This window comes from Colius striatus, chromosome 8 (assembly GCF_028858725.1).
Source record: "Colius striatus isolate bColStr4 chromosome 8, bColStr4.1.hap1, whole genome shotgun sequence".
Classification (NCBI taxonomy): domain Eukaryota; kingdom Metazoa; phylum Chordata; class Aves; order Coliiformes; family Coliidae; genus Colius; species Colius striatus.
The window spans coordinates 1145000-1168151 of record NC_084766.1 but is presented as its reverse complement, the minus strand read 5'-3'; the positions used below and the strand labels follow the sequence as shown (position 1 = coordinate 1168151).

At 48.0% G+C, this 23152-nt stretch overlaps 2 protein-coding genes across 5 annotated transcripts in view; both read right to left on the bottom strand.

The window, feature by feature from the left end:
* TM9SF3 (transmembrane 9 superfamily member 3) overlaps window positions 1–17345 on the bottom strand; it is a 34717-nt gene extending 17372 nt beyond the window's left edge. Inside the window, exons 1-6 of the mRNA XM_062001642.1 lie at window positions 17341–17345; window positions 16080–16527; window positions 7056–7251; window positions 5208–5330; window positions 3019–3179; window positions 43–120 (exon numbers count right to left, since the gene is read on the bottom strand). Of these exons, the coding sequence (XP_061857626.1) occupies window positions 43–120; window positions 3019–3179; window positions 5208–5330; window positions 7056–7251; window positions 16080–16527; window positions 17341–17345 (1011 nt within the window). The remainder of the gene's footprint in view (window positions 1–42; window positions 121–3018; window positions 3180–5207; window positions 5331–7055; window positions 7252–16079; window positions 16528–17340) is intronic.
* Window positions 17346–20201: 2856 nt separating this feature from the next.
* PIK3AP1 (phosphoinositide-3-kinase adaptor protein 1) overlaps window positions 20202–23152 on the bottom strand; it is a 35711-nt gene continuing 32760 nt past the window's right edge. For all 4 annotated transcript variants that reach the window (XM_062000843.1, XM_062000844.1, XM_062000842.1 and 1 more), the window contains 3 exons: window positions 22348–22418; window positions 22065–22192; window positions 20202–20991 (listed from right to left, as the gene is read on the bottom strand). In XM_062000843.1, coding sequence (XP_061856827.1) covers window positions 20937–20991; window positions 22065–22192; window positions 22348–22418 — 254 coding nt within the window. In that variant the 3' untranslated portion in view covers window positions 20202–20936. The remainder of the gene's footprint in view (window positions 20992–22064; window positions 22193–22347; window positions 22419–23152) is intronic.

Here is a 23152-nt window from a genome sequence, read left to right as displayed (position 1 = left end):
TGGAAGGGGGATCTTGTAACACTGTCTTAGAACAATACATACTCTGTGCTGGAAGAAAGACGGGTCAAGATACTTGTCAAATCGGTCTTCAAACTTCACATCTGACTTCTTCCATTTCACCTGCAGGGAGAAAAAGTTGCACCTGAAGAGCTCATTACAGCCTGTCCAGTCCCCTGCAGAAACCCAAATCACCCACTTCACATGTCTTCTGCAAGATGAACCCATCAGATGGTTGCAAAGACAACAGACTGACGTTCTCGAAGCCCGTGACCTCCAGGTCAGACACAGAACGAACATCAGCCACCTTGCCTCAGGGAGCTAATCCTGCCCATGCCTGTGTTTAAGCACAAGGCAGAACCAGTCTCGCACTGTCTCAGCTCTCAGTGCCTCTGCCAGGCGAAGCAAAACCCTACACTTGCAGTTCTCAAATACAACAAACCCTTCTCATGCTTCTGGGAGCCCAGAGACACTCATACCAAAGGTGCCAAAACCAAAATCCACTGGATGACCCTATTTCTCAGTTTTGTCAAACAAACAGTTCCAAGCTGATGCCGTTTCCCTACTGTCGATACCCATAAAATAACACCCTTGCAAAACCCTCCCATGATTTACAGGAAACCTGAGGTTGCAGAAAGCAAGCACGTTCCAACATGTCCAGGAACAGCATGCTAGAAAGCACTGGAATCTTTCCAAAGGTTTCTTCTACTGACAGCACACTCCCTTCTCTCAACACTTCCATGTGCTGCCTCGTATGAAAAGAGGCTTGTGGAGAACACTACCAGTGTTCAGCAAGCAACGACAACGACCTCTGCTGACATCTTCTGCCACCGTGCAATGAGACTGGTGTGCAGTGAAATCATCTGTGCCTACAATCTCTGAGTACAGTGCCCAAGAAAAAACAGGTGCAGTCTAGCAGAAGTGAGGGAAATGAGAAGATGCAAGAGGAGATTTAACACAGATGCCAACAGAAAGGAAAAGGGCATAAGCTGAGATACACACTGGCTAGAAGGGAACTGGAAAAATTGGATCAAGCTGGACCCTGAAAGACAGATACTAAAATGTTTAAAGCTGCAGACTAAAACCTGTAAGACCACAGGATTCTGCAATCCAGATGCTTCAACTGCCAATAAATAACTCTGAAACCGGCTGGAAAAGTGTGTGTTTATGGCCACACTATCACAGGGTAACAGCACATTGCTGCTGCCAGTTACTCCACTAGCTGCTTGGACATGGAAGCACATTAACGAGCTACGTGCTGCTAATGTGGTAGCACAAAGAATGCTCCAGAATTTTTGCAAGATTGGCTTCATTTTAGTTTTTAAATGCAGTTTCAGAAGTTAAACACAAATCTGCACTAGCTTTTTGTCAAAAGCATGCCAAGAGTGGGAAACAGCAGGATTTCTAGTGATCGTGAAAGCAACACAGCCCCCTTCTGCATATCTTTTTAAACACACGAGCAGGAGCTCTCCAACAGATGTTCTCTTACTCGTTATATAAGAGAGCATATAAATGGAGACTGAATACCCCTATTACTCACCACTGTCCTGAGACAGACAAAAAACCCCAAGACTCAACTGTTACTCACTTTGAGGTATGATACTAATGTTCTTCAGTTCAAATTGCAACCTTGTTCAAGATCAGCAGCTCAAAATGTTGATCACTTTCAGCTTTAAGTAGAAGCACTTCTCTTTAGAGCACCTGCCACTAAGAAGCTGACAGAACAAATCCACCCAAAGCAGCCTGTGAATGAAACCACACACACACACCAGCCCAGCAACGGCCCAGTGCTGCCAACAGATCGGGTGGGTAAGTCTCGAGCTCTGCACACTAGAAGTATTTAGAGAGAATACCAAGAATCCCATAGAATCACAGAATGGTAGGGGTTGGAAGGGAGATCATCCACTCCAACTTTCCTGCCAAAGCAGCTCCACCTAGATCAGGTCACACAGGAACGTGTCCAGGTGGGTTTGGAAACCTCCTGAGAAGGAGCCTCCACGCCCTCCCTGGGCAGCCTGGGCCAGGGCTCCCTCCCCTCAGCACCGAGAGAGTTTTTCCTTATGTTTCAGTGGAACTTTGTGTGTTCCAGCTTCTTTCCATTACCTCTTGTCCTGTCACTAGATGCTACTTTCACTAGTGCTGCCTACTTCAAAATTCACAGAGCAAAAGGACTTTCACAGTGCTGGGGGAATTTCAAAATGGCCAAATTTCTATTGTCAATTTTGCAGTGGAAATATGGGAGTTTGGTGTGAATGGAGTTGTATAAAGCACATATAAAACCCCCCATTATCTGCTCTTCCAACTATACAAACGTTTCAGCACAAGTGTAATAGTGGCGTTCTCTGACAGAAAATCTTCTGCTGAGACACTGCAGAAAAGCAATACATTAAGAACTAGTTTCAGCTCAGAAACGTGGTGAACCATTAGAGCCTTCAGTAACATCGAATAAAAAAGGAGGAAAATGGAAAAGTGTCACTGGTTGCCTCAGCTGAGCCAGCACTGTTTGCTCATCACCTTTATCACAGCGATCCAACGCAACAGCAGACGGCTTCCGAGGAAACATTACTAACAAAGTCACAGAAGTAAGACAAATTTCTACTGGATTTGCAAACACAAGGTAAGCTTTGACACTAACTGCTTGCAAAGTGCAAAGGCTTACAGTGGATTTTGGTCCAGCTCAAGAATCCAGTTCAAGCCTGTGATGCAAAGTAGAGCTCCCAACACTAAGAAAGCGCACCCCTGTGAGCCCTCTGCACCTCTGGTCTCGTTACCTTTTGAGCACCTTCCTTTCCCAGCAAAACACTTGGTTGAAGTGTTTAAAAAAAAATCTCCATTTTACATTTATTCTTACTAAACCTATCAAAGGCTTTTCAGCAGGGAAAACAACTACTGAAGGAGTGAAAGTGCACCTTCTCCCAGTATTAGCCTGACAGCAGTATGTAATTGTAGGTGTACAAGCATCTGCTTCGGAGCTATTTGACCATGTGCAATTTCTTATTACAGACAGATCAAGTTACTTACTGAATATGACATCTGGATTTTAGTGTTTGGTACCAGCTTCACCTTCCCCTCACTGGTCAGATTGACATCTACGATCCTATTTCCATTGTACCCGATCTCTAGTTTTTTGTAAGTCCAAAGGTAATAATCCTCTCCGTTCTCATCTGCTTCTCCAACAATACCTGCATGGGAGACAAGGGTGAGCACAGATTTGCTTCTCAAACGTCCTGCAGCTATTTGAAAAGAATATGCCCCGCAAAAGTTTTGCCAGCTAAAAAAGCACCACAACTGCAGGCAACAAAGCACAGCAGCTCTCACGCTCCCCTTTGCAAGCCCAGTGCCTGGGTTACACCTTCGGCCCACGGGGCAAGAAGCATTTGTGTAATGGCATTAGAAGCAAGAAGCAACTGCATACAGTGCAGAAGAAAGAGAAGAGCCAACAGTTCCTCTAGTTTTATTTGGAATTCTTACCAGATAACCAACTAGGTGAATACAGATCTAATTTCCATGAGCAGAATTCAGGCAAGACCTCTGTGTTTCCCCATTTCCCATATACCCCTTCACTCATTTTTCTCCCTCTTAAACATGTGACATTCTGCACTCCTCATTAGCTGACTCCACACTTGTTGCCCTCACTCGCACACACACTTCCAATGTGTGCCATTTCTGAGCAGTTTCTGACTACTCTCTCTGTTCCTGTCACTGACAAATTCAGGAAGCTATCATTTACTCGAGGGTGTTGATTACCTGCAGCATGGAAGGCTGCTCAGATGCTCTGGAGCATCAGAACCCAATTGAAATCAGCATTAGCTGTGAATAACTTCTCACTCTCAACTGCTGCAAAAGGTCTTGTCTGCTAGAGAAAAACCCCAGAGAACGTGCTATGCTGGGGCAGCGGGAGGAGGCCAAGTCTAACAGACAAGTTCAGAGGCTACAAGCACCACCTTTAATGTCAAGGCCATTATACCACAGATCACATACAAGATAGAAAGCCTACAAGCAGCACTCAAGATATCCAGAGAGAGGAGGGAGTGGGCCAGAGTGGGAGACGAAGGAGGTGAAGGATATGGAACAGGTTCTCCTAAGCAGCAGGTACATGAAGAAACGGCAGCTGAGCGCTACCTGTGCTTTGTCATTTGCAAGGTGGTTTTCTTCTGTCATGTTTTTAACTCCTGCTCATCTGTCAGGACTGCCTTGTATATACCATCCACATGGAACACGTGCCAGTTTGTGCCTATGCCACACAACCTAGCACCTGGCACACCATCTGTTCCCATGGTAGTATCCAAAACCACGACAATGCAGACCTCTAAACTACTTGAAGGACGCTCTGATCGATCGCTGCCTGAAGGAGTGAACTAGCACAGTACTCCCTACACTTAGGCAGATGTCCTGAAACAAAGAGAGCAAAGCCAAGCCACTCCACTCTAGGACAGCAATCCAGGGAGAGACAGCAAATAGCAACCACTCTATCTGAATGCACTGGAACAAATCTGGTTGCTTTTTTCAGGTCAGAAAATAAAGTTCAAACCTTCCAAAGCCCTCAAACAGTAGTTTCAAGGTATTGCCTTTGGTTATCAGCAGCTATTTTTTGCCTAGTCTCTTTACTGAAAACAGGGTACTTCTTACTGGATATTTTGAAGACTTCCTAAGGAGAACTTCAAGTATTAATGGTTGTGTGTATGACTTTGGCATCCGTAAGCCTCACCAAGGTGAAAAACCGCAAAGAACCGAACACGTGAACTTAAGTAAAGCTTGCCAGGAGATAGGAGGAATGCCACAAATCCATCTGGATGAGGCCAGAGCAGAGTGTGGTCTGATTTAAGAACAGAATTAAACAGTGGTTGCTTAGAACTCTCAGCAAACATCAAACCACCCGAATCCTTTCCTTTTAAACTCCTCAGAGAACACTTCTCTTGGCAGCACACAGGGATTCTAGCAATTTCCATTTAAGGAACAATATTTTGGTTTGACTACAAGAAACAAACCAACAAGGCAAAAACTATTGGATTTGGTGACAGAGTACACACAACACATGCTGGCCAGCAGGGTTCTCAGGAAAGGCAATCCCAATCAGCGGATCAATGCGATAGCCTTCCTAAGTTCTGCGTACATCTGACATTCTTGTAATGAAACTTAGGAATTAAACAGCCCCATGAAACCCACCAGCATAGGATCCTGCAGCTGTCATCAAGCGTAGTATCACTCACCCCATATTGGCAAGTCATCGATATACATCTGGTACCAATAGTGATTTTTGATGGCGTACACAAACGCGTCTCTTCTTCCTTTGTCCAAATCGATTTCACAGTAAGTGGTCTGCATTACATCCTCTGCAAAAAATTGAAGCACAGTTCATCATTTACTCATGAGCTGCCTCAAAGTGCAGGCAGACTAAACAGCTGGAGGAACAGGCATTGCTGGAGTCTTTAAACCCACCTGGCTGCCCTCAAGTAGGTAACAAAGGCAGGACATTTACAGAGGAACCACTAAAGCAATCACACGACTGCTTTTGTAATCCTGCCCCTGCATGTGCAGAAGCTTCCCACAGTCTGGATAAGGAAGGGTTTCAAGGTATCCTTCATATTACACTAAAATCCATGAGCTGACAGTGGCTTTACTTGGACAGATGATGACATCTCTTTAACAGGAGGTATGAAATTACTAGTACCTAAACCTGTGTATGATATCATCTCTCCATTTCAGTGTAATCAGCCTGACTGGCTAGAAGTCAGTGCTTGTAAAAACTAACCTTTAAAGTTCTCAGCAATTTTTCAGAGACTGCCATTAAGGAAGAAACAAAGCAAAAATGGTACAGTTACATAAAAAAGGACAGAAGACAGAAATGGGAACAACACAAAGACTTGGGTTCGGTTTGCATTTACGCCTTCACTGAGACTTGTCTCATGCTTTTTGGACTATGTTCCCCCTCTGCTCTACACTTTCTCACTTGGCATTTTTGAGTCATCTTGACATTAATTAAAAGGGGGAAAAAAACCCCAAATCAGAATCCCTTTCTGCTGGGTTTGTTGCTAAGGAAGGATTAATTCTTTCCAAACTACTTGTCACTTTACCATCACTCTAGGAGTTTCATACTCAAAGGAAAACATCTTCAATGTCACATCTTTCAACTCACACACAGAGGTCAAATCAAAATACACTGTGAATTGAAACAAGTGGAACTGGTGGAGGCTGCTACATGAAGCATTTCCTAGTGCCAGAGCACAGAAGCATGCTGTGGGGAAGTGCTCGAGGGACCAGGCTGGTTTGAGGTGGCTCTCTCCTGACTGGTTCACCCTCACACACAGCAGCACCAGCAAAACGTGGGGATGGGAGCAAGTGCTACCAGTGACAACAGAACCACATGAACTACCAAGTGCTCTTTTCAGAGATACTTCCCATTTTATAGCCCAAATACCCAAGTTCACAGTTATTAACCAACTCGAATCTGGTATTAGCTGGCATTCTAACATCAAGTTACCCTGTGGGCTTTCAGGTCTCTGGAATTTGCCACTTTTGTTTTTTTACTACCTGAAATGAGACATTCTGCATCTATCAATTCCCTTTTAATCTCCTCCAACTGGTGTTGTATAGCAACATCAACCAAACTTCCAATGGAAGCCACTGTGATCCCCACGTTCAACACACTTAATTCACCGTGTCTCAGGTGTAACTTGGAGGATGTCAGTTCAAGTGATTGACTAAAGAACGTGACATGATTACATACAAAGCATTCTTACTCTAGATGTAGCTTGACAGAATCTGCTATTATTTGAAGCTCTGCAACTACCAGTTACAGATATCTGAAAGGACTGTGGGTAGCAAAGGACACACACACACATACAGAGGGAGAAACTATCCAGTGAAAGACTCAGCCCCTACTAAGTATTCAACACGACAGGAAATATTCACCTTCAGAATTGATAACTCCAGAATATTAACTCCAGTAAGTACACTTTGGATCATTCACCTGCAGAGACTTTCCATTCTTCTAGTTCAAAACCCAAGTTTTGAAGGTTCGTGGTGTTAAGGGACCAAATGCACTTTCAATTGCTTACCTTTAAACTTGATGTCCAGACCACTGAACTCCAACTCGACTCCTTGAAGTGCCTCTCCAAGGGTTTCATGGTAATGGCTGATGCTTTTTTTTGATCCCACACAGAACGGAAGAGAGAAGTACTTGTACGTTTCTTGGCGGTTGTGGTAGGGTCCTACCGTATTCATCCATAACACAACCTCCTCTTTATCTATGTACTGAAAGATAAAGTTAGAGCGAGGTGAGAAGCCCAGCAGAATAAAAGCACTCCAGAAGTTCTCTCATTCATACTAAGCATCGAGGCAGGGCTGCTCAAGCACAGGCAACAGCGACCAACGCTGTGCGGTATTTCTGTCCTTCAGGTGGCAGGGATCCTAGGAAAAGATTTTCAGCCTCTTTTCTTACCACAAACCAAAAGCTTAGTTGATGATACAGTACTTTAGAGCCTACCACTGAAGCACCAGAAGAGGGGGATTCATGCAAATTTAACAGAGAAGCAGGAGGTGCAGAGAACAGCAGTGGAGAAAGGCAGAAGTCTTCAATAAGGAAAGCTTTTACACATTTTGTGGAAACACGCATCAGTTAAAAGCAAAACCCTCCTCGTCTCGTTGGACTGGATGATCTCTAAAGGTCCCTTCCAACCCCCACCATTCTATGATTCTATGATCTCCACTGAGAGAAGGGAAATGCCAGGCTAACTTCTTGACAAACAACACCCTAGCAAATCAATCAGGCAATCTACCCACGGTGACAGGTACACTGCACATTCCTGAAATGCAACTCCTTCTCCTTCTTGTGACGGTGTAAACTACATTCAAAGTTCCCAGCAGAGTGCAAGGCCTCAGAGGAAGCACTAGAGTTATACTGTAGCACACCTAAGTAGCTGAGAGACAAAAAAGTCAGACAGAAGGACTGTGTTCTGATGCATTTCCAACATTCTCACAGTGAAAAGACACAACAGTAAGGAGTCTGGAGGCTGCCACGGAATTCTTGCTGGGAACATCCACCCCACAGCCACTGTTAGCCAAGAAAACTTACTCTTTGGCTAGGAGCCAGTAATTTTTTCCAAGCCCTCATAACTTTTCAGCAACAGAAAAGTCTTTGAAGCCATTCATCTACCAGTATTGAAATACTGCATGAACTCAGAAGAATTAAGTGATTTGATGCCATTACTTGCACTATATCTGCAGGCATCAGGACGAGCTATCGCTGCTGGTTACTACAAAGCCTCTCACCCAGCACAGCTCATTCACCTACCACAACAGATTTGGAGGCCCGGTAAAGGAACTTCTAAGGCAGAAAGTCCCTACTTATGACTGTAAACAGCCTACTTATAGCTGTAAATCACCACATAGACCCTGATCTTTTTTTAAAGTACAGAAGAATGGAGCATTCTTTTATGACCAATACACAAACACAGAACACGTTGGAGAGAAAAGGGAAGTCAGATGTTAACCAGCTGTAACTATTTCACAGCACATAGCTGAAACACCGACTCACTTCTGCATCTCTCTGTTTAACAAATGAACAAAGGCTCTTCCACTCCACTTAATCTGAAACTCCAGTCACACTGACAGGTTAACTTGGAAATAATTAGCTACAGGTGGAATGCAGTGAATTCCTCAGATGAGGCATTTAAAAGTTAAACTCAAGGAGTTAAACTGACACACTTTGGGAAACAATTCCATTCCCATACACCAACACATCATCTCAATCACAAGCCTCACCATTTTTGTTTGCAAGGATGCACAAAGGTCATTCCAAAGGTCATTCCAGCCTCTGATGTGAGTGACCTCGAACGAGAAAGTTTTAACACCTTACTAATTTAACTCTGAGCCGCAGCAGACACCAAACACTCCCCAGTTTCACAAACCTGCCTGTTTGCAGAGCACACGCTTTGGAACATTTCTGATTCACAACACTTCTGACAGGTAAAGAATGATAATGAAGGAGCAAAGAAAGAGTAAGCAACACAGCAAGACAAAGCAGACATTCCTTCTCTCTGCCAGCAACCAGAAAGGTTTTACCAGTGCAGCATGGTTGTCCAACTGCAAAGAAAGTTGAGAGAGAAGGAAGAGATAAAGATGACAGTTCCGGCCCCCTCGGCAGCAGACACTGCACTAGGATACCGCCTCCAGCTCTTGCCAACAGAGCAAGGGACAAGTTGGTCCATATCTCTTTCTAGTCTGTTATGCCTAGCACGTCTTCAGCTTCTTCCTCTAACAGCTGCACACCATTTCAAAATGGTCTCAACTTGCCAAGAGCCCACTTTAGCATTACTCCTTGTAATGCACCAGCTTCTGTGTGAACCAAGTTGTGCTCAACCTTCAGCAATAGAATATGGCAGCATCCTCAGGCCTGTGAGCTCACCTCTACCAGTGCCTGAACAAAGCAAGCACTGGCCACCACTTGACCGAAGCTTCTTGGCTCCGACTTGCCTCAATCAGAGTTGGGACCTCTGCACTTTTGGAACTACACCAGATCACCTTCAAGTGGCAGAAACCAACCTCTTAAGAACATCTTATTCAAAATCTTGTTACACTTTCTGATCTAATAATGCAACTACACTGTAATTCAAACACCTGCACTAGCAGTTTTGGCCTTTGAATGTTTCTTATCACATGATGCCTGCCCTTCCTCCAGGGCCTACAGATTCTTCCTATGATGCCAACAGTCTGCTCTGAAAAGGACAAAATCAAACATAAGCAAAGAATTCAGCCTACATTTATTAGCTCCTCTCTTCTCACAGCCATTCCAGAACAGCACAAGAGAAATCTGCTCAAGGCAGCTATGTAGATGAACACGGCACCTCAGTCATCCCAGGCGACACCTCACTCAGCAGCAGCAGCTCACCAGCCACGGCGACTTGCAGCCCTCCAGCAGTGCCCTCCCAAAATTAAGAGGGTTGTAGGATGAAACACAGATTAAGCAACTTCAGCCCGAATCTGGAGTCATGGTACTGCCTAGTAGAAGCTCAAACAGATTTTCTTCCCTCTACATTTGTTGAGTTTTACTCATTCTGAATCGCAAAGATGAGCTTTCACCTTTAAACAGGTGAAACATTTGGTATGTCGCGACATACCCCATTCCTTATAAACTCACCCGAGTGGCTGGATAATTTGGAGGCAAGAAGTCAGTGATATCAAAGAGTTCAAGGTTGAAGTTTGTTAGTGTCGGGCTTTTTTTCATTACTGCCTTCACAACAGCAAAGCATCTACAACAAACAAGTGCCAGCACACGTACTGAAAAGTAATACTTATTTGGGCAAGACAAAGAGCCAGAGTATCTCATGGGACTGCTCTGTCACCTCTATGTGAGGACTTTCAGGTTGAGAGAAGGCTAACATACCACACCCCTTCTAACAAAAAAAATCACACCATGAGACAGATAAGAAAAGCAGTTGCTAGAGAAGGCCCCAGTTCCAAGGGAGCCACAGCACGCAGGTGCGCTCTCAGACGTCGGTCAGCGCACTGACAGCCTTGCAGTACTTTCAACTACTCTCTTGTATCTTGTTTCAGCGTATGTGGAGTCTCCTGCAAACTATGGAGAATGTTGAGCCACAGAAAACAGGAAGAAAGTTTCAGCTCCATTGCACCACCTTTCATTCTCAGCAGAAAGCCCGTACTGAAAAGGCTGCTCTGGTTCCATCGGTGTCGGTCAGCCTTAGGCACGCTGAACAGCACACAAACCCTGAATTCCTGTTTTTAGCATTCTGATATTGGCTGGTGAGCAACTGTTCAGCTCCAAGCAGAGCAAATCAAAATCCTCTTGCCCTTAGCAGATAGTCAGCAACAACTCCTAGCCAAAAGCAGCACAGAACGAGACAGGATGTGAGAGAGTCCAAGGTCTCTTCCAAAAATTGTTATCCAGCAACAGTAAACTTGCATAACCAAGTGACAGCTTCCATATCTCCTGATACATAACCAGCAGGCAAAGTGATTTGTCTGACTTGCCGAGATTCCACTAGATCCCAGAAAAGCTGATAAAAGTATCAAGAACTCCCTGTCAGGTACAAACAAACAAAAGGGGAGGAGGGCTACAATGTGTGGGTGTGTGTATCCACATCACACACCCAACAAATTACATCCACCCAGAGTAGCTGGTATCTCAAGAGACTCCAATATGCATTTCCTCGTCTCGTTCCACACATGGTAAGGGTCCTGAGTCTCTGTTTTACCCATCATTGCTATAGGGCTTTTGGAAAAACAAACATATTCCTAAGCCAGATGTACGTAAACCCCTGGGGCTGGCCACGGGGACAAGCAGTAATCAAATAACATGTCAAATGGTAACATCATTTGAAGCAAAATTAACCATCTGCAGAGCAGACTCCAGATGATCTGAGTGACAGCAATCCAATGCCTAGAGCTACACTTGTGTGCCAATGCAATTTTGTCACCATTCCTTAAGAAAACAAGCGCCCAGCCTCTTACTGAGGGGTTTATGTTGCTGTACTCAAGTGCTGCTATTTCAGAAACTCTTTTCTGTTCTTCATTCTCTTTCCTGACTCGTTTGCACAGCATCAGATGACAGCAGGGCAGCTTTTCACAGGCCAGAAGATGGACACGGCCATCCTGTTAAGAACACGGTAACTGACATGGCAAAAAAGGACGATACAATCTCTACCCCAGTACATCTCTGCAAGCTCTTCTGCTTTTGGCTCACACAAAAGGATAATATATTGCATGTAGCTCAGAGAACCTAATGAAATCCACAGACACAAGCATTTAACAACTTGGTGAGGGTGCCAGAACTCACTGCTTCCAAATACGAGAGAAGACTGCAAGAGACAGCTTTAAATACCGTTCACAGACTATAATTTCTGAAGCATGTAGTACTTGTTCCATAAGTACTGCAAGTTTGGCTTTGCCTCTGTATCTGCACCAAGCCTCGTATCAGCTCAGTAAGGTCAGTAACGACACCGAGTATAAAATGATGTATCTCAGCTGTGCAAACCCAGAGGGGCTGCCCGAGCACGTCTCAGCACCAACACGAGCGACCCACGGTACGCCCTACGGCCTGATCCACGAGAGGCAAACCTTCAGCAACTTCTTTCCTGCACTTGTCACACAGGTGGATGGAGGAACAGTCTGCACCTCAACTGCAACCAGGTATCAGCTCCTCACAGCTGGGGACATCTGTTCCAAAGCAGCACAATATGGTCACGCTGCCTGTTCAGAGCACCGGGCTACAGAGAAGTCCCACATGTGCCACCTAAACTCACGTTAGACTCCTCCACGCTGGCAGCAAGGCAACATTGCCATTCTAATCCCCTGCAGAACACTGAACTGGCACCAATTGGGCACTGTTTGACCTGGCCAAGCATGGACTTTTTCCCATGGCAACACAACTACTGAAGGCTTGGTGGCTGTGCCACTTTGAGCCTTTCATACAAAGGCAACTTCCATAGGTCCATATGGTTTAGAAACCACGCAAGATCGGCAACACTGGGACTACCATCAGCACAGTGCATGCATCTTTCACTTCTGTTACCCAACAGGGCACTTGTGGTGTGGAAAGAAGCTTAATATTCTCTTTGCACAGCCATACAAATTAGCACAGAAGCCCTAGAAATAAACTGCTGCTTCTGTAAAACAATGAAATGTAGCTCAAGTCAGTGTATGGAGGGCTGCAGAGAAGGACACGAGACTGGCAGGTTAGTGACATGAAAACGTTTACACAAAACCAATGGAGGCACAGAGAGGATCACAACTACCCAATCTGAAGTGATGATTCTGCAGAATACACTCACATCAAGATAGTTTCTCTCAGAAAGTATGCAGCTTTACTCCTTTTCTCAAGCTCAGCCTTTCCATAAAGCAGTTCCTTGAACACCAGCACATCTTCAAGGGGAAAAGGAAGCAACCTTATCTGTTATTGGCAGAGCAAAGCTGCAGAAGCAAGACAAGAAGCAAGAGAGGCAGCACCTAAGACTCAACTGGTGAGTAATATCCCAGGCTTCTAGTCTCCAGTATCTTACAGATATTCTTACTTATCAAGCAACTGTGATAGCAACATCTGCAGCTCCCATCCACAATCTACTTATGTGGATTTCAGCCTCGTGCTCTCCTTTCGATAAAGCAAGTTGTTTCTAGGAATGTCTCTTCATCTGCCTCTGAACCCTAGGCCTCACCAAAACGTGGCTAGAACTGTACAGGCATCAGAGTCTGAACTGTTGTACAAGCAGTCCTTTCACTGCTACACTACCTAGATGCACAAGGTTGCCCAGGCACACCGTGTCCTGCTTCCGTGACATTTATTTCACCTCCTCGGAACGGAACGAGAACGACTTCCAATAGGAACCAGGCTGTTCACCTGCACACAATTTTGGATGCAAAGATCTATTTTACACACACTGAACCATTTTACATGCTAATTTCACACTAGCTTTACGACTTCAGGGCTTTAACATACATCTCAGGCTAAAAGCCAAACCAAAATGCATTTCTCAGTCGTTCTCAACGAGGACTTTTGCTAGGCAGCACAGGCAGGGGGTTGTTTAGCTTAAAATGTTTGCATTGCCATGTTTACAGAGCACTGACAATGAAATTGAAGCAACATTAAATTGCAACTGTTTAATAACGGTGCAATTACCAGAATACAGGCCAAAAGGAGGTGCACAACACACTCTGAAGCGTGAAGTTAAAGAAACCAGCAGACAGGTTTTCAGACAGTTGCTGATACATTGCTCTGTTGTGCTCTGAGGTTGCCCTGTCTTTTCATAACACACACTTTAAATGCTCTGTCAAATCCCGATTCCTCTTCACTTACTATTGATTTTAGACACCCAAGTCGTTCTCTCATACCATCTATTCACGCTCCTCTCCACCTAAGGAAATGCAGACAGCTTTCTTAAACACTCATTCAAATCTAAGCTAAAGGGCTGAGGTGTTGATCCACACCCAGCACCTGTCCCCAGAAGCACTGGCACTCATAGTCCTACAGCTCAGGCAGAGTCCTCTCACAGTCACCTGTTCTGGCATTTGCTTATGCAGTCCTAGGGTTATAAAAGAAAGGACACAGACAAAACACTAACAGCCGGTTCAACACAGACACATATCACAGCACAGGTTATTTCATAAAGATCAGATGTTATGGGGTATTAGCAGCATGGGAATTAACAAAAACAAACCTGCTAAGGCAGCGTTAAAACCTTAAGCCAGTACCTGCAAGCACTCAGCAGGCCAAACACAGAGAAGGCCCTGTACCCTGGCAGTTAAAAGCAGACTGTGGCAACACACCCTCATGCAGACACGATGAAGTGCTCAGGCACGAGCAGTTGCACGTCAAACCTTAAACAGCAGCACACTGTGGCGTGTAGTCCTGCCACCAGGAGTCAAACAAAGAACTCTGTTTGGAGGTGATCAGGTCCTGAATCAGGGTACTACTCTTTGCCTTCCACTCCCTCAAAAGGTGATAAAGCACTTTGATTACGGACAGATTTAACCTCCCAACGGCGGTCACGTTCTGAACCGCAGCCAAGCAAAATGCAGCAGCTGAAGAACACCTCCGCCAGGTTCCTCAGCTCAAAGTCCCTGCGTTACTACAAAACCCTGTCCACGTTTCACTCACACTATTAAAGCCCCAACCTTCTGAACAGAGTTAAAGTATCCAAATAACTAAGCAGGGGCACAGTCTTCCAAAAAAAGGTACCTGCCTTCCTCCAGCAACTATTCCCAACCCACCACGTGACGCTGCTGAACCGGACACCGAGCCAAAGGCAGCACCGAACCGAGACACACACGGAGAAGCCCGAAAAGCTGAGCAACTGAGAGGTAAAAACGACACAGCAAAAGGAAATCTGGGGTTTCCATGGGTAATTGTCTAGGCAATCGTTCAGAAGTCCTAAAAACCATCAGAATTCATTTCTGGAGAGCTAAAAATTGATAAAGGCAACGGCAGCTTTACGAAATCCCTCTTCCCCCAGAAGACTGCCAAATACCAAGTGAATAATTAGGAATCCCCTCAAGTCAAGCATCCTTTAAAATAAACACAGCACTGTGCTGAAAACCATCTCTCCTCAGCAGAAACCCAACCCCCAAAGACAGGTTCAGCGACAAAACCGCATCCTAAGCTAGCTCAGAGTACCTGTTCCTTGGAAGGACTCAAGTGAGCTCACTGAGCTCCTAGCTGCTGGTGCAGTTAACCCAACACTAGCTGCAGCGCTGAAAAAGTTCTTTCAAAGCCAAGCCATTCCCAAGCAGTTTATCAAACCCCATAAACACATGGACTTGGGCAGCTGATTAACTCTTTCTCAGGCAAAACCTGTCAATAGTAGTGGCAAGTTTTATCCAAAACACTGACCAAGTTTCCCACCCCACACCACACATAAAGTAAGCCACGTCAGGAAACTCAGCAAGTGTTTACCAGCCAGGCTGCTCATCAGCACTGAAGTTCAGACGTTTAATCACAGACACACTCTAAACCCCTCCACTCGAACAGCAACAGGGATGGTATTCAGCCACTCCAGAGCACTGCTCAGCACAGGCTTCCACCCTCAAACACCACAGGCCGAGGGAAACAGCCCAGGAACTGGTAGAGCTCTGGGACCTGCCTCCTCGAGGTTCCTCTCAGGCAAGGGAAAGCCTCCCTCGTGCCCCGAGCTGCGGCTGCGGGTGTGCAGCATTCTGGGAGCGCGGGGCTGTCCCGCCGCGAGCTGTCACGGCGCGCCGCAGGGCGCTTCAGCTCCCAGGCGAACGCAAACATCCTCCCGGAAGCCGCGGCCGCCCTGTCCAAACAAAGCCCGCGGACCTGCCCTGCCCTGCCCTGCCCTGCTGCGGGACGAGGCGTGAGGCGCTCCGGCTGCCGCGCCCGGCCGCGCCCGCCACGCCGCCAGCCGGCTCCGGGACGTCCGACCCGGATCGGGAACCTCCGGGAGCCGTTCCGAGCGCGCCGGCGCGGCCGCAGCGGGGCTCGACCCCGCGCCGCACTCGCCCCGCGGCGTCGGCAACGGCGCGAAGAGCAGCAGCCGAGGCGAAAGCCCCGTGGGCCGGAGGCCGCGTCCCGCTCCGCCCCGGGCCGCCGCCGCCCCGCCGCGCCGCCTTACCGTGTGCTCGTGCTCGTCGGCGCGGGCGCGCGGCGGCAGGCAGAGCGGCAGGCACAGCAGCAGCAGCGCGTCGGCCGCGCGGAGCCGCAGCCCCGGCGCCGCCATCTCGGGCCTCGGCGTCCCCCCGCGCGCGCGCACCAGCAGGCCCCGCCGCCGCCGGGCCGCGACGCCACTTCCGCCACGCCCGGCCACGTCCTGCGCCCGGCCGCCGGAAGCGCCGCGCCCTACGGCGGCCGGCGGGGGCCAAGCGGAGCGCGAGGGCCCGCGAAGGCAGCGGCTATCCCAGGCCGACACGCCACGGCGGCGCCGACACGCCACGGCGGCGCCGACACGCCACGGCGGCGCCGACACGCCACGGCGGCGCCGACACGCCACGGCGGCGCCGACACGCCACGGCGGCGCCGACACGCCACGGCGGCGCCGGCAGCGCTCAGCGCGGGGCTTCCGCCTCGGCAGCCAGCGGAGCAGCGCAGCGCGGGGCCCGGTGCAGGCGCGGCGCGGCCCGGGGCTGCCTCGCCCTCACCCTGCGGCGCCTGGAGAAGCGCCCCGGGCTGAAAGCTCCATCTGCCTCTCCCTGGGGTGACGTCTGGCGTGGGTCGGGGGTTGGGGGGCAGTGAAGGAACAGTCAGACATGTGTTCCGTGTGTTCCATGTACCTCTTCTTGCGCGGTGTCGGTGTTCGAGGTGTCAGAGGAGCGTTAACTGTGACAACAGGAGCTTCAAAGGCTTCTCCAGCACGAGGATTCCGTGATTCCATGAGTGTTGTTGCACAGTTAACGAAGCAGTGACTGCACGCTGGGCACTGCAGCCTTGCTGAAATGAAGTTGTGCTTCTGCTTGATCCCACGATTTATAGCCAAAGCAGGGTGCTGTGGCCCGCAGCACGAGAGGGGGCAAGCTCAGTTATCTCTAAGTGATGCAGTGATTTGATAGTGGACAAGCCTGTAGCACGGTGATGGGACAAAAGAACCCAGCAGTGAGAGCTGGGGGCCGCAGGGCTGCCTGCGCTGCCCTCACAACACACGGCCCGTTTCCTACACCAGCTGCATGAGCAGAAGAAAGAGGGGAATGCTGAAGTGCCCAGGGCTCATGGTATGAAGCATCCAGCGATGGGACAGTAACAACACCGTCCTCCCCAACATTGCACAAGCCAACAAGAGACAGGGCAGGCCAGGAGCTGAGTGCAGGAGCCACCCCGCGCTGTTACATGCCGTCTGTGCTTTGTAGCAACCATGTAAAAACAGCTCCCTGCTTGCCACTGACCACATCCACGCAAAAAGCTCTTTTGCCTCGCCTCCAGGCAACCTTCCCTGAGCATATTGTAACAAGCCACGTTGATGTGAAGCCTTTTCCAGTTCATACATTCAGTCTCCTGCCTGTTTCAGTAGAGGCAAAGTCCCTGCACAAAGACTTGTCAAAGCCCATTCAAACCCCTGTTCATATTTTCAACAAGGCACAACAAAACCCTAGACAGCCTTTGCAACACCATATGTTCCATCCTAGTCGTTGCATCTCAGCCCAGACCAGAGTAGCTCACCCTTGGGAGGCAGAGGAGGCTTCAGCATCTTCAGTTTACTCAGTACTTAAGTCTGTGAGTCAACAAGGGGGCCAGGCAGAGCCATCTGCTGCAGCAGGCTGTATGAGATGCTGTGCAAAGAGCAAACACTCTCCCTGGGCCAGCCAGCTGCCACCTGGGCTGGCTGAACTGTGTGATGCCCCTACAGGTGGCCCATCCCTTTACCTTTACCAGCAATTTTATTATGTGTCCAGTCCCCAAGCTCCAATGTTCGAAGGAAGCACCCTTCATTCCCATCTCTGCCCCAAAGCATACTCTTGAGTAGCCACCAATCTGGGGGTGTGCAGTTTTCCTCTCTGGTCTCTCAGCTTTAGTCTCAGTGCACTTCCCACCTGGGGTGGAAGCAACACACAGCACACACTTGCCAGCAGCACAGGAGGGCTCCATGCAGTGAGCCAGGAGAGGCTTAAACTCAAACCAAAGTAAGGCAGGACCTGCCTTCTGGGGGCTGAGCAGGCTCGTTGCTGCTGGCCTGCAGGAGACCTGGGCACTCTGCCTGCATCCCAGCTCTGTACCTGCATTTGACAGGGAACTGCTGTTCTGTGCTGCTCCTTCTCTCCTTCTGATAGGGGGATAGTTTTGCTGCACTTGCTGGTCAATAAGGTCCTGAGCTAACCTGGGAGAAGTTACAAGGAGAAAGTAAGATTGCAATGCCTAAGAAGCTGCACCTTCAGTTTCCTCCCCTTACACAGTGCAGAAGCACTGAACAGTGCATTTACAGTATTTCCCAGCTGCCCTCTCCTCCAAGGCACAAGCATTTGGTTTTGTATGCGAGGTCAGGGCAGACTATGGAAGCATCTAAGCTGCAAATGGGAGAGGGACCAAAAGGCTACTTATGAGCTGCTCTTCAGCAATTCAGACCTAAACCATCTCACTGCAGTACTGGCAATAAAATCCAGTCCACACCCCTGTTACTAGGATTGTGCAAGGGCAAACACTCAGCCCCAGCTCAGACAAACCCCTCCCACAGCAGGCAGTTGGCTACTGCATGCAGAGGGCACAGAATGAAAACCGAGCTGGGGAAGATGGATCTCTGGGCTGCTTCAGTCCCACAGCTTTGAAAGGAAAGCTTGTGCAAGACATCCTTTCATAGCTTGCTCTTCCCTTCCTGCTTTGTTACAGGTTTCTCTATATTCAACATTTCTACCTTAGGCTGTGCCTGGCAGATATGGAAGCAGAGAAATCCCTCTCATCACAGCACAGCTCCAAGCCCTGGAGCACAGCTGCAGCCAGCACATGGGAGATGGGGAGCTTTTGAGCAAAAGCAGGGAGCAATGTGCTCCTGCCCACCAAAGCCTGTGTGACAGAATTTCCTGCTGTAGTTCTTTATCCCTGTTTCCTTGACTTACCCATGCTACCACTTCCCTTGCTTCCACTTTGACTAAATAGTGCTGGGAACTTTGTTCTGTTCTATGAGCAGCACAGGAAGGCAGCTTCCACTTCACCATTTTCCTGGCTACTGTGAACAAAGAGCCAACAGTCAGCGAGAGCCTGTAGTGCCAGAGTTACTAGAGAAGGCACTGAGGTCCTTTAAAAGTGACAAAAGAAAGAAGGTCACCTCTGTAGCTATAGGCCTGCAGCACAACACCTGCATCCCTGTCATCCACAGGAGAGGCTCCATGAACCACATTTGGAGTCAGAGCCTGTGAGTTTAACGTCTTGATGATGTTTAGCTTCTGTCAATAGCCCCTGCTCCACCTTCATGCAGTGCTGGCTGAGTCACAGCTGCTTTCTGTCACTCCTGCAGCTCTGCATATTGGCTTTGCCACCCTGCAAGAGAAAGGAGCTACAACTCTCTGACAGACTAAGGGGAGCTCATGTGGCTGGACGTGTACCTGAGGGGTCACATAATACAGGTGTATCTATGTCTCTCTCAGGCCTGGAAGAGGGGGAATGGCTTGAAAACCAAGAAGGTCATAATGCTTTGTTCTCTACCCTAAATGTTATCTTGCAGAATTCCCATCTGTGTCACTCAGGGACAACCAGAGCTTTACACTTGTCCTCCTGAGGGCCAGGATACGCACAGAAGATTGCACAGTGTCTACAAGAAGGAAAAAAACACCCTAAAAAACCAAATCACCAAAGGAACCCCCCACAAGCAAACAAACAAAGCCCCCAAACCACCTCACTCCCATCATTGGAGTCCCTTGAGATGAGGAATCAAAATGAGTTTCTGCTTGACATGGTCTCCATGTTTGGAACACAGAGAGAGCCAAACCAGGAAGCTCTCCTTAAACTCTGCCTTCAGGCAGAAAAAAAGGCTGGGCACAGCTGTTGCACATTCACATGGCTAGAAAGGAAGAGTAGAGCAAGCAGGACACAGTCCCCAGGCTGCCTGGCTCACTGCAGCAGCCCAGCTACAGGCTGCTACCTGTGAGGTGTGTGCATTTGTCACTGGAGACTCACTGTGCTATTGCAGAGCAGAGAGAGAAACACCTTGCTTTTGCTTCTGCAATGGACACGGCACCGCTGCCGACTCCTTCCTCTCATCCCAGAGGTCAGTCACGTGCTTTCAAGTGGCAACATACCAGACTCCCTCCCCAAAAGGTTGAAGTACAGTTGTTTTTAATACAGAAGGTCCCTTACCAGCTGCCTTGGGAATGTCCGTGCTAAAGGCAGCACACACCACCTTGATAATGTCTGTCCTCTCCAGGGAGGGAAGGGGAAAGGGAAAGGCATTTCCAAGGCTGTGTGCTAAATCCTTGAATAAAGACAACTTCTCATCCTCCCGTGGTTTAATGACTGCTGGAGGGAGACTCTACACCTGCTGAGAGGTCAGGATGTCCATACCCAACGTGACTCCAAACAGCAGTACATTCACCTGCTCCCGTTGTAACGAGCGTCGTTCAAACAAAGTCTTCAAACAACTTGTTTTCTTTTTCCAGCACGTTTTCCAGTCTTTGTAGGTTGTATGGAGGGGGCTGGTAACAATGCTTATCAGGATTTAGTCTCTTTTTGAACGTTTCTTTGAGGACATGTGTTTTTTCTTGGTCAAGGGGAAACTTCACGTCGGTGCAGAGCTGCCAACACACACAGCAGCATTCTCCTTCCCAACCATGATACTTGTCTCACAGTCCCAAAGCACCAAAACTTTCCAAGCACAAAAGTTATAGAAGGCCAAGCAGTGCCAGTGAAAATCATGGGAAAAGTCACTAGATCTTTATGGAGGAAGAAGGGAAAGAAAACATTTGGCTCTCTTATAAATAATTTAAAACAACCTAAAAATATCTGTACAAACACACGTAACAGAGAAAAGTCTCCTGTTGCACAGATGGTGAGAGATTCAGCGACCTCTTGGGGGCACAGGTGGAGGATAAAAGCCTTCACAGCTTACAGGCCTATAAAAAGACAGAGAATACAAATGCATTTAAAAAACAGCAGAGAAGAGGTTTCTGGAACAACACACTGCATGCAGTAACATCACATCTGAAAATACTGTGCTAGCAGCAGCCATGTAAAACCAGGCTATCAGTGAGTCAGCAGCAGAGCAGATGCCAAGGTGCCAGAGCTCTGCTCCTGTCCAAGTTACTTCTGCTCTTCAGCTGCAGTAGTTCTGCTATTACTGGGAAGAGATGCTATAGTACTTGGGCAGGGTAGAACTTTGACAGTATAGTAGCTTTATCCTGAAAATTGGATGAAGACCAATAGGAAGAGATTAAAAGATTCAAAATATGTGGGGGTGTTTTCCAAACTAACTACAGAGAAGTTCCAGCTCTATTCTTGCCTGAGCTGAGCAACATACACAACCTATTGCTCCCATGCATTAGTAATTACTATTCTAACAGCTGCAGCATTTTATTAGCATCTGTACTTCGATAGGGGGCTGGACTCTGGGGCCTGGGCTTCACAGACTTGCACTGGTTGCACTAAAGGAATGCTTACAAGGTATTTAAGTTCGTGGTGGTCTGATGAAATCAAGGCAAAACCCCTCCACAGCTTTGCTAAAACCCGTGCGCTTCTTACTTTGAGGCCAATCACACACGCAACAGGTGTGCTTTGGAGAGACCTGAGGTCTGAAAAAAGGGGAAAATAAACCCAAGGGAATGCCAAAAGGCAATTCTCTCCACCCTACACTTTGTATGTTCCAAGGGGATCTTCTCAGGAGGATCAAGTATTAAATCTCTGCCAGGGGCAATATGCTGCTCCACTATGCCAGTTTCCTCCAGCAAGCACTGTGTGCTCCCATCCTGCTGCCCCTTGCAGCATGTGAACTGCAGCCACAGCACTGCAATAGGCACGTTACCAACAGGAAACCACGTTACAGATAAGAAACAAGGATCTCACAGTTCCTAACTCTGTGTGTTTATGGATAATAGCCTGGTAAATTTTATTGACAGACGCATTTGCTTCCTGCCCTGCCTTCTGCCCCAGCCTTCCATGTTAAAAGCTTTGAGCTGCTTTGTAGCTTTACCTGCTTGCACCTCGAGGAGGCACTCTGGGGGGCCTTTCTGGGCAAGGCAGCCTCTCTGGGCAAGGCAGCCTCTCTGCATGGTGGGCAACTGGGCTGCGGCTTCTAGTTGTTTCTGGGACTTCATTGTCCTACAAAATGAAGAAAAGAGGTCACAGACCAGCAGAATTTGGTTTGTGTCAGCTTCACAAGAGGAGTGGCTACTTTTGGCTGTTCTGCAAATGCAGTGCCATCCCTGAGCTGTGCTTTTGCCTTTGTGTGGTGTGTAGCAGAGGTGAGAGCTTACCTCACTGTCCCCTTCCATCCCGCTGCTGACACTCAATACGCTCCGGGTGCTGGAGCGGTTGCTTGCGCTGCCTGGCGTGAGAAAGCGGGAGAAATCAAACTGATTATTAAACCCTGGAGATGTGGCTGCAAAGCACATCACACACAGGGACTCCTCCTAACCTCACACTGAGGCTCTTGCACACATCACTGAACATGTTTCATTCATTTTCACTGTTATTTGTCACATTTTCAGGGACCAGAGGGACAACCATTCAGTTTGGCTTGCTCCCCAGCAGACCTCTGCCCTGCTGAAGCCTGGCCTTCTGGTTAAATACTCACAGCCATAAGCTAACTGACAGGATCCAGTGCCAGTATCAGCTGGGTGAATCAGGTAAACCTTTTCACAAGTGTGAAACATGTCTCTGTGTTTCAATTATCAGTCCCCATGTCCGTAACAGTTGTGTGGAGGCAGATGGCTCTGAGCACTGCCACACATTCAGCCCTAGCACAAGCGACTGCTTGAGATGCTCACCGCCTTCCCTCTTAACAATTCATCACAGGAGTGTTTCACAGTCTGTTTCAGAACTAAAACAAAATGACAAAAGTTTGTTCAAACGGCCTTCAGCACGGACTGGGAGCAGGGAGCACTCCTGCCATCAGTGCTGTCATCTCTGAAGGGGACAGCAACTCTCAAACACTTCCTCCACTGCTATGGTTGGCCTCACTCAGAAGCACGTCATGTTCTACAGGGCTGTGCCGCACTGGCACACCGATGTTCAGCAACTTATACACTGAAATGGAGGCTAGAGAGGTTTCCTCATAAG